Here is an 11,259-nt window from a genome sequence, read left to right as displayed (position 1 = left end):
TAGAGACGGGGGGCGGGGGGGGGGGGCGGTTTCACCATGTTGGCCAGGCTGGTCTCGAACTCCTGACCCCAGGTGATCCACCCGCCTCGGACTCCCAACGTCCTGCGGTTAAAGGCGTGTGCCACTGCGCCCGGCCGACTCTTATCTTTTAATAGATGGAGGTTTTAGGAGCAATTTTTGCTTAGAACTTATAATGGTCCACTAAGATATTAAGGTTTATAATCACGCAATAATGTTCCTTAAAGTTGATAATAAAATCTGGAAATCAACTGGTTAATTTTTATGGCTGACACTTTCGTGACTTAAAAAAGCAATCGACAGAACTTCATCATGCTATGCAAAGAAGAGGTCGTAAAACTTAAAAAGTTAACAAAGGTATATCCCAGCGGGGTAACTGGACGCAAAACACCTGTGGATGTGAATGCCCCTTCAAAGACCAGAGAGGGAGGAAGGGGCGAGGGGGTGAGATTCTGAATTAGGAGGCTTGAATTAAGACACGCCCACACTCCTCACCACGAAATTAGTGCGGCCAGTTTGTGGGTTGTGGTGTTCAGCGTCCGCGGGGTTCTCCCAAGGGAGGCGGAATCTCCCGTCACCGGCCTCGAAGGCCCTCGGGGGCTCAGGGCGGTGGCCAGTCCCGGAAGGAGCGAGTCCCACCAGTCGCAGCGCGCCCCGACCCGCAGCTGCACCCCCACCCACGGCTCCGGGACAGCCGCCCGGCGCCAAACCACTCCCCGCCAAAGGGCGTCAGGGGAGGGAGGAGCTTGACTGGGGCTAGCAGGAGTTCGTCCCGTACCTGTGCTGAGACTGTGAGGCTGCCATCGCGCGCCGCGACATTCACGCGGCTGTGGTGCCAGGCCGCTCCTGTTCCTGCCAGGGCCGCGCCGGCCACTGCCGCAGCCAAGGGGCCGGGACTCGGCACAGCCCGTCGGCTGGCAGCGAGCCCCCGTCGCAGTCTTCCGCCCCAGGCCGCCAGCCGAGCGCAGCTCCCCGCAGCCGCCGCCATCTTTGCGGAAGCGCAGCTACACGGCGCTTTTCTCCTGGCGCCACCGCCTGCCGCTGGGAACTCTCGCGACATTCGGCAGGCTTCAGCCCCGCCTACCGAGCGTGCGCCGTGGGTGCGGCTGCTGAGGCGACGCTCGGAACCGCAAGAGGTGGCCTTCGGTTCCCGGGCTGCCTTCTAAGGCTGTGGGGATGGGATGATAGGAAGAGTATGAAGACAGTATAATATGGCTTCCTAATCCAAAACAAGATAGTGCCCTCGGTTGTGTGGGCAAGTTTCTCCTTTTCATTTTTTCATCTTGTGAAACTGTCAAACGTTTTTTGAAATAGCCTCTTGTGCATCTGTGTTCATGTCTTCCTATGCTCATAGTCTTGACTATTCTTTAATTTCTGCTAAAAGAACTCTCAGACAAGGCATTCTCTTTATTTCAGTCACTCACTATTTGCTAATATTGAATTTAAATTCAGTTTCAACAAAGGGTTTGATAGTAGCTCTTATCCTACCTAGAACTAAAAGTCATGGAGACAGCCGCACACCAGCCCCATGTCTCTATCAGCAGGGACCCAGAGGTTTTCCCTGGTGCAGGCTTAGTCCTGGCTGTTCCATTGGTGGTAAGTGGTGTAGCTGAGGCAGACTACTTGGTTTTATTTAACAGCCTCCAATCTTTCCATTCTTTGGTCTTCACTTTTCCTGAGTAACTCTCTTTAATAAACTCTTTGTTCAGCCTCTGAAATGTCCCCAGCTATTAGAAGCTTTAGTTGGGCATGCAGTAACGGAGCCAACATCAAAGGGGCCAAGACACCTAATCACATAATCACTGCTGTCTTGAAATTTTGCACAAAACAAAACTTCAAGAAACAAAAACAAAAACCTGTCACATGAAATCTAATTTGATCATTCAATGGAAGTCCCGTGGATCACTTTGTTATTATCTGCCCTTAATCCTTGCTCCCTTTCTCTTAGCTGGCTTGTCTAAATTAATCTGCAGTCAGAGGTTCCTCACTTTTCCCTCAGCTTCTGGACTCACTTTCAGTGTGCCTTCCCAGGCAGGAAGTGGAGAGATGAGCCTCACTTCACAGACTTGTGAGCCAGACCTCAAGGTTTCAATCCTAGCTCTACCAGGATGATCACTGTGGTTTGGGGCAAATTATTTTATCTTTCTCAGTCTCCATTTTCTCATTGGTAAATAACTCACGATTTGGCAGGTGATCACTGCTATTTAGGGTAAGGTATTTAATCTCTTTGAGTCTCAGTTTTCTCATCTGTGAACAACCCTCTTACAGTTTGGGGTGTGGGAGCTAAATGAGATATTTTATATAAAGTGACTAGCCAAATGCCTGGTACATGGTAGGCTTATGACAGATGTGCGTTTACTGTGGTCAAGGTTTAGTTTACTTCTGCCCTGTGAACACAAATGAGCTTGACTGAATGTCCGTGATTCTAGATCACTAGCCCATCTTAACCCGAGACTTTCGTGCTTTTTCGAATCTAGCCTGACTTTGTCAACCTCTGGACTGTCTTTCACCTCTGCTAACTCTGGTAGCTCTTGGCACATGTCCTGCTTTTCTGGACTATTGACATCTAGCTTGTTTCCTGGTGATTATAGGACTTCTAGGATATGTTTGGACACCCTGAATGTCTTATCTTATAGCTTATCCTTGATTTCCAGAAACCACAGTTTTTACTTGTATAATTCTAACTGCCTAATTCACACAGTTCCTCTAGGTATTTAATGAAACCTGGCGTCTATTACTCAGTTATTGCCTCAAGCCCAAGATAAGTTTAGATTCCTATTAAAACGTGGCATATTTAAGAACAATGTCTTTCTCCCACAATTTGACATCCTTGTGGGTGAGATATATTCCTTTTCCCTGCTTCTCTAGCACCTAACACAATGCCCAGCATATAATAGACATTCAATGAGTGAGTATATAAGTGAATAAATAAATGGCACCAATGAAACTCTGGGGTTCGTATTTCTATGCTTTGGCCACATCCGAAATACAGAAGTCTATTATTCCTTTGGTGTACTTTATTTTAAAACAAAAGCTTCTTTTATTTTGCTGAAAACCTTTGAACCCACTTGGAAAACAGTGTAATTAGTTATTTTTAAAACTTTCATTATGTGCCCAGGCATCTAGAACTCCCACTTATTTAATGTATTCAAACTTTTCTTATGCAGAGGAAACAAATTCTTATAATAGAACTAATCTCTAGTCGAATAACCATTCTAAGTATGAAATCTTCCTTGGCAGCTGCTGAGATTTGTCTAAGCACATTGACTATATTGGTCTTTTTGGGCTCCAGCTTTGTTCATTTCTTGATCATCAGCTGTAAAGTCCTGGGCTGGGATGTATTTTCAACCATGCAGTTTATAAACCAACCCTCAAATAAGAGGCTGCTTCTAAAGCTGTACATTGTATGCTGTTTTAAATAGCTGGACAAAAACAGGATGGAAATACTGATTGTTTTAAAGTATCATTCTTAATTCATTTACTCCTGCTCTTTTTTCTGAAGGAAGAACGAAAGTGGTATGTCAGAAAAACTGCTCTTAAGGAGCTTTATTTTCACTGGAGAGGCTAGGCTTGGATTTCAAAACAATTGTCTCTGACGGTTGTAGTGTACAGAGAGGCAAGGGTGTGGTGGGCTGGCACAGGCAGAAAAGCGTCTAGGGAAGAGAGAAGACTTGATCTGGAACTTGCTGGGGTCTGAGGCAAGGTGAGAGCCTGGGGAAGGCTGCATACAGTGTGTGCTGACAGGCTTGGAGCAGAAGGGCTAGCTGGGGACTGGCTTGGAGTGTCCTGGGGGCCAGGCAGGGGCCACACAATGATCTCCAGTCTATGGAACAGTTGGCAGCCCCCTTGTCCCTCTGTACATTTGTCACTGGGGTATTCTTGCTTCCCCACCCACCCATTCCAGCGTCCCCACCCACCTTGAGGCTGAGCTCATCTTCTGAATCTCAGATGCTTCACCAGTGTATTTCTTCTGCTTGCCCAGACTTTATCCTGGCCTTTCTTAGCCACTATCCACACGCTTCTTCAAATTATTTGCCTTCTTACTGACAATCAAAACTCCGATTCCCTCTGGGTTACTGGTCTTGAACAAAAGAGGTCAACTAGTTTTTCTCACTGAAGATATTTACTCCTTCATATTTCCATTTTAAGAGAAATTATTAACTCAAACACATCTTTGATCTTAGCACGTGTGGGAGAGAAAAACAAAAATTGCTATTGGATACTGAAAGATTGTTTACTGCTCTATTCCAGAATAATGTGCACTGAGACAGATTATCTTAGGTGGAGGAGAAAAAATATGGGAGATCTCAAAAGAATAGTTAAAGAGGTGGGACTCCTATAGGGATGAAGTAAAAAGCATATGAATGGACATTATAAAGAACCATTGCTTGGAATAGACAGAGGTCGAACTGTATTTATGGTGGATAATTGTGTAGCGGAGGGTATGAATCACTCTCAGAGGCCCCAGATGAGTCAAAAGAACTGCTAATTATGTCTTTTTGTGCAGTTTGGGGCCATGAGTAAAAATATCTGGGTATCATGATTGATACCAGCATGTGTGGAAATAGGTTAAAGTGAAATCTTACTGACAGTGAGAAAGCAGTGCCCAGAGGAGTGTTTTGTGTGTCTTTCAGATCCTCCTCTGCATCTCATTACCTTCCCTCCCTCCCAGTGCAGCTCCCACTACCTTGCGCTGTAATGATTGTGGCCATCTCTTAACGTGTGCCTTTGCTTCGTGTTTTTCTTCTCTGAAGCATCCCACAGGTCTATGTTGGATCAATCTTCCTAAAACATTTCTTTCACCATACATCCATTAGCTCTGTGATTTACCCTTCCTAAGCCTCTGTCTCCCTGTTGGAAAATGAGGAGATGGGTTTCAGTTTATTTTTACACTTCTAAAATTCTTATTGTATGCCACTCCAAAGTGTCTTTTTTTCTCCTTAGTTGACAAACGGTATCGAGTGTGAAATGTGTGCCAGGCATGGGATCACACGTTGGCGACAGCAAGGACAAATAGGATACAGCTTCCCGGGCATGGGCTGTGCTCTCACACATTGGCCTGTGCCCTCTATGCTGAAAACTTTGAAAGGTATGTAACCCCCCATTTATGTATGTTTATTTCTTAAATCTACACATTTACAACTAAATGTTAAAAGCCACATAGTAAGAATGTAAATGGTGATGTAAAGATGAACTAGTATTTACAAAATAAAATTGTATTTTTATTATTAAAGATGCAATGAATGTTTTGTTCTAAAACTGTTAGTATTTTAGTGAGATCTATGTGATTAAATTGGCTTCATTAACTTGGAAAATGCTGATTTAGGTTTTATGAGATACAAGGTCTGGTATTATGTTGAGTTAGTTTATACATTAGTTTTTGATGACTGTCATAGCTCAAACAGGTACCTCACAAAAATATATTAATCTGAGTGGAAGGAGTGACTGTACTATTAGTTGAGGTAATGAAACCATGATACTTGTCTTTTTTTAGCTTTTCTTATGAAAATTCATATATATATAAAATTAGACTAAAATGATGAGTCTCCATGTACATAGAGCTGGACTTCCACAATTACCGACTCATGGCCAGTCTTAGTTCATCGCCACCTTCTCCTTTTCCCTCAATCAGATTATGTTGGCATAGCCCCTAGGCTCATACAATTTTATTCTACGTATTTTATTATGTATTTTTATTTTTGTTTTCTGTGTGTGTGTTTGAGACAGAGTCTTACTATGTTGTCCAGGCTGGAGTGTAGCAGCGTGATATCAACTCACTGCAACCTCTGCCTCCGAGGTTCAAGCAGTTCTCGTGCATCTGCCTCCTGAGTAGCTGGGATTACAGGCATGCGCCACTATGCCAGGTTAATTTTTGTATTTTTTGTAGAGATGGGGTTTCACCATGTTGATCAGGCTGGTCTCTAACTCTTGGCCTTAAGTGATCCTCCCTCCTCGGTCTCCCAAAGGGCTGGGTGTACAGACACGAGTCACTGTGCCCAGCTCGTTATGTATTTTTAAAAGATGAGCGCTGATAAAAAGGAAACCCAACACCAATATTTTGTTTTTGTATTTCTTAATAACGCTTATAATCCAATGGACACAACCATTTACTGAAAAAAAAAGTAGTGTAAATTGCTTAAAATGCTAGGAGGTTGGGGAGACACCAACAGAAAGGAGATTAAGAAGTCTGTTGTATGAGTTGTGTAACACTTCCACATCTCAGAGAGAGAGAGAGAGGTCTGTGTTGTCATAAAGTACACTTATGAAAATTAGTGACAGCACAACATTTGAGGTTGCAAAAAAAGATTTTTAATTGGTATTTTCAAGTCCGTTATAATATCTCCAAAGTTTGGTGTAGCCCACCAAAGGAGACCATTCACACTTTCTTTCCTTTGCTCCTTCTCAGCTGTAAAATGTACATTTCACACACATCAAAGATGGTGACAGAGAAGAATTAAGAAAGACAGCATGTCCAGAGGAGCAAGGGACAAGATCTAAATAATTTCATGAAATGTTCCTTGATCGCAAGATTTCCGCAGAAATGTTCAAGTCTGTGATATGTATTCTTGTGCACTGAGACATCCAGAACATCATAGCCTGTCCTTAACTGTGCAGAAGACCAAGCCACTGAGTAAATGCAAATGCTTTGACATTTTTATTTGTTTCTTAAAAACCCAAATAAAAATTTCAATTTCATCATTCATTCCTTTTCCCCAAAGCCAGTCTGCTAGTTAGCTGTCTTTAGTCTATGGCATGGTGTGAACACGTGGTGTCAGCACCACCACCCAGAGGCCATCAGCAGGACAGGAGGCTGGGCATCTGGCAGCAGGATCTGGCTTTTCTCCAATCTTCTTTCTCCAGTTGACTGGGTTGCCCCGAGTTTCTTTTGTGCTTCCGAGACTCGGAAAAATACACTGAGATGGTCACCATTCAGCGGCTCTCACAGACAGACAATGACCTTATATAGGTCTCCAGCTAAAGACAATGGAGACCTGCCAAGGAGGGTGGAGCCAGGTGTGATAGGGAACTCCCAGGTGGGCAGGCCTGCACCTGGCACACAAGCAGACTGGTGGCGGGGAGTGTTGGCGATTGCTACCACCTGCTTGGCCTGCAGGCAGGTGATACCACAGCTTTGATTCATTCGCCTCATCACTTCCTCTGGCCACGGCCACAGTGAACTCTTCCAGTTGTGAGGACTTCATGGCAACCTTTGGGTGTTGAGAGTTTGCCGGGAGTGCTTCAAATGAGGGCAAAGATCTAGGGGCCAGGACATGTTTGGCAGAGACAAAGAGCTGTCTCACAGGAGCTCCTGCCATCTGTGGGGCCTTCACATGTGGAGCCCAGACGCCGGGACAGCGGGGTCCGCGCAGAGCTGTACCTAGTTTGGGGGCACCTCAGCCTGGGGGCTTCCCTAGGTAGGAGCGCCAGCCTGGTAGAGTGAAGGGCCTTCTGAGCTGCTTGGGGGAAGGAGTGACAACGGAGGTCTGTCTTCCAGGAGACAGCCACAGAATGCGCGGGAGATGTGATCTGTTTCCACCCAGGGCCTCTGAGGGTGGGCGTCAGGCCCAAGAGGTCGCCTGACCCCCTGGGGTGCCTGAGCCCTGCGGGCTAGTGGCTGGCAGGGCTGGGCCACTCCCCGACCTGCGGACCTGTGCCAGAACCCCTGGTGGGGTGTGCGATGAGGAAGCACCAGGACCCCGAGAGTGGGCGCTGGGCACTGGAGCAGGCCTGCCATGGGTCAAACAGGGTCAGCCCCAGTCGTAGTCCTTGTGAGAGGTGAGGCTGGTCGGGATCCTGGGTTGGGTGAGGACTTGGGGAACTTTTAAGTCTAGCTAAAGGATTGTAAACGCACCAATCAGTGCTCTGTGTCTAGCTAAAGGTTTGTAAACGCACCAATCAGCACTCTGTAAAGTGGACCAATCAGCAGGATGTGGGTGGGGCCAAATAAGGGAATAAAAGCAGGCCACCCCAGACCCTGAGCAGCCAGCAGGTTGGATTCTCTTCAGGTTGTGGAAGATTTGTTCCTTTGCTGTTTGCAAGAAATCTTGCTGCTGCTCACTTTTAGGGTCCACACCACCTTTATGAGCTGTAACACTTACCTGGAAGCTCTGCAGGTTCACTCCTGAAATCAGCCAGAGTAGGAATCCACCAGGATGAACGAACAACTCCACGTGCCACCTTTAAGAGCTATAACACTTACAGTGTAGGTCTGGACCTTCACGCCTGATGTACATTTAGGATTAGGTTCATTACTAATGATAGTGCATATAAATCATTTTTTTCAAATAACTGTCTTGATAATTACCTTTTTTGGGGACTGATTTTGTTTGATTGGATAGTTGTTTCTATCTTATAATAAAGCTGGAGAGCAGAAGCATGAGCCCTGCTAGTTTGTCTTTGTTCACTGGCATTTTAATGTTTTAGCATCATCTGTCTGTGGAGTTTTCGCAGGACTCTTTTAAAGCCAGATAGTAGCCAGGCACGATGACTCATGTCTGTAATCCCGTCGCTTTGGGAGGCCTAGGCGAGCGGATCACCTGAGATCAGGAGTTCAAGACCAGCCTGGCCAACATTGTGAAACCCTGTCTCTATTAAAAACACAAAAAATTAGCCGGGCATAGTGGCAGGTGCCTGTAATCCCAGCTACTTGGGAGGCTGAGGCAGGAGAATCGCTGGAACCTGGGAGGTGGAGGTAGCAGTGAGCCAAGATCACGCCATTGCACTACAGCCTGGGCAACAAGAGTGAAACTCTGTCTCAAAAGAAAAAAAAAAAATCCTGGTATCCATTCTTATCAGGCTTATTTTCATTAACACTAGATAATATAACCGGTAAATCCACCTAACTAGGTGCACAGAAACTGCAATCCCTGACAATTTATTGAAAGTTCACGGTCAAGTAGGGACATCTCTCATGAAAGCTTCAAGTCACAGAACTTACACTCTTTTGTCTTGCATATCATGACATGATGCCTTCTTACTTAGGGCCTATATAATATATATAGATATAGTTCTTTTTTTTTTTTTTAGATGGAGTTTCGCTCTTGTCGCCCAGGCTAGAGTGCAATGCTCGATCTTGGCTCACTGCAACCTCTGCCTCCCAGGTTCAAGCGATTCTCCTGCCTCAGCCTCCGGAGTAGCTGGGATTACAGGCATCCGCCACCACACCCAGGTAATTTTTGTATTTTTTTAGAGACAGGGTTTCATCATGTTGGCTAGGCTGGTCTCAAACTCCTGACCTTAGGTGATCCACCCGCCTTAGCCTCCCAAAGTGCTGGGATTACAGGCATGAACCACTGCACCCAGCCTATAGTTCTTAACATATATATATATACACATACATAAAATATATAATATACATATTTGTTGCTGTTGAATTAAAATTAATAGTGCGTAAAAACTTTAATATTTTATTCTCATAACATTAGTTTATACCATGTGGCCTGACACTCCCCTTTAAGAACCCCAGGCTAGTGCATTTTACATGACATCCAATCTCCTCAGCCTGGCATTCTCTTGTGGCAGAGGCAATGTTACACATTCACCAAATCTCATTTTATTTATTTTTTTCTGGGGCACACGGAAGATATATTTCCCAGCTTCCCTTGCAGTGAGGTGTGGCCATGTTCTCACATTGTGGCCAATGGCATGTGAGGAGAGCTGACTGCGTCCATTCTGAGCCTAAGTAGCTAAGAGTCAATGTACCTTCCTCCATGCCCCGCCTCTTCGTCTTCTGCAGAGCTCTTAGAGGCCATGCATGCCAGCAGGGATAGCTAGGGTAGGTCACTTGTTGACGGAGAGCTGCTGGAGAGAATCTACACAATCTACATTTCACTGACTTTCTTGTGTTAAGAGACTGAGGTTTTTTTGGTTGGTTGTTAACAGCAGCTGGCCTGGATTACCTTGACTATCTATTAATATTCCCTATGTAAATTCTGCAATGCAACTCTCAGTTATTTACTGTCTATCATTGCCATCACTTTGAAGAACATTGTACAGCAAAATGAAACTCAATATTACATTATTAAAAGACTGTTGTTGAGGCTGTAGCTCAGTAAGCCATACTGTATCCCCTGACAAGAATCAATAGGGGAGGTTTCTCTTAGTTCTAGTGATAATAAAAGACCCCTCACCTTTTACCCAGCCTGCTCTTTTAGACACTGCGTCTTGTAATTGATCATGTTTTTCTCAGTGCTGACTCTGTGGCTTATGTCTAGTAATTGTGTAGGCTTTCCGATCTGCATTATTCTGACTTCCTTTGTTTTCCTGCAATGCCACAATTTCTTGCTAAAAAATACAAACAAATTCTTTTTAGCTGTTTATTCAAATGGCTCAAATTTTTTTGGTAAAGAAAGTGATATAAAGATATTTTAAAATATGTAGACTTTTATCATTTTATTTTATGTATTTATTTTTTTGAGATGGAGTCTTGTGCTTGTTGCCCAGGCTGGAGTACAATGGGGGGATCTCGGCTCACTGCAACCTCTGCCTCCTGGGTTCAAGCAATTCTCCTGCCTCAGCCTCCCGAGTAGCTGGGATTACAGGTACCTGCCACCACGCTGAGATAGTTTTTTGTATTTTAGTAGAGACAGGGTTTCACCGTGTTGGTCAGGCTGATCTTGAACTCCTGACCTCAGGTGATCACCCACCTCGGCCTCCCAAAGTTCTGGGATTATAGGTGTGAGCCACTGCGCCCGGCCAATAATTTTTGGATTATCATATTTTTCAGTTACGATATTATCTGCTTGATAGTTTGCAACATGTTTTCTAGATTTTTGTAGCTCTCCTTATAATTTTTAAGAAGTATTTATTGGTTGATTGATTAATAAAGATATTGGTATATGTGTTGATTTAAAGTGTTAAATTTAAAAAGGAATTAGATGAGACTAATGGAACTGGAGAACTTAGGAAAGGGGACATTATGATACTAAACAATTAGAGAGCGGAAACAAATCTATAGCTGTATTTAGATGGTACACACATCTTTTGTTACATATTTTCTGTATTTCAGTTCAAAGGATCTCAGAATGTATTGCAATCATTTTGTAAGAAACATTTAATTTGTCATTCAAATGTATATATTGAAAAGCATAATAACCTAAGATATTATTTAGGCAGAACATAGTGCTCACAAATTTCATTAAAAATCTTTTAATAAAGTAAAAGGAGAAAAGCAGTGAGATAGCACATGTGCATATGGGACTTTTTTATTATAAGGATTGTCTAAGTATATTTTCCCCTAGT

The 11,259-nt window shown here is 44.1% G+C and overlaps 2 protein-coding genes across 3 annotated transcripts in view; one reads left to right on the top strand and one right to left on the bottom strand.

Annotated features, from left to right (window-relative positions):
- Positions 1-1,079, bottom strand: part of MICU2 (mitochondrial calcium uptake 2) — a 120,777-nt gene extending 119,698 nt beyond the window's left edge. Inside the window, exons 1-2 of one of the 2 annotated variants that reach the window (XM_017886323.1) lie at positions 797-1,079; position 140 (exon numbers count right to left, since the gene is read on the bottom strand). In XM_017886323.1, the coding sequence (XP_017741812.1) occupies position 140; positions 797-1,078 (283 nt within the window). In that variant the 5' untranslated portion in view covers position 1,079. The remainder of the gene's footprint in view (positions 1-139; positions 141-796) is intronic. The other variant, XM_017886313.1, reaches the window with a different exon arrangement.
- On the top strand, positions 331-6,659 carry LOC108538061 (uncharacterized). Its single transcript, XM_017885915.1, has 6 exons — positions 331-462; positions 555-746; positions 878-1,154; positions 1,511-1,614; positions 4,963-5,107; positions 6,425-6,659. The coding sequence occupies exons 1-6, from the start codon at positions 331-333 to the stop codon at positions 6,460-6,462; spliced, it is 888 nt and encodes a 295-aa protein (XP_017741404.1). The 3' UTR covers positions 6,463-6,659.
- The last annotated feature ends 4,600 nt before the right edge of the window (positions 6,660-11,259 follow it).

Source organism: Rhinopithecus bieti, unplaced genomic scaffold (assembly GCF_001698545.2).
Source record: "Rhinopithecus bieti isolate Rb0 unplaced genomic scaffold, ASM169854v2 scaffold_1014, whole genome shotgun sequence".
Taxonomy (NCBI): domain Eukaryota; kingdom Metazoa; phylum Chordata; class Mammalia; order Primates; family Cercopithecidae; genus Rhinopithecus; species Rhinopithecus bieti.
The sequence above is the reverse complement of the archived record's forward strand: the minus strand, read 5'-3'. Positions and strand labels throughout refer to the sequence as shown.

What these genes read in the sequence shown, in the direction of transcription:
- LOC108538061 (XM_017885915.1), top strand. Translation starts at nt 331, where the DNA reads ATGCTATGCAAAGAAGAGGTCGTAAAACTTAAAAAGTTAACAAAGGTA. An exon ending in AGGGAGGAAGGGGCGAGGGG is followed by an intron (nt 463 to 554) that starts GTGAGATTCTGA and finishes TGTGGTGTTCAG; the next exon opens with CGTCCGCGGGGTTCTCCCAA. An exon ending in GACGCTCGGAACCGCAAGAG is followed by an intron (nt 1,155 to 1,510) that starts GTGGCCTTCGGT and finishes TATCCTACCTAG; the next exon opens with AACTAAAAGTCATGGAGACA.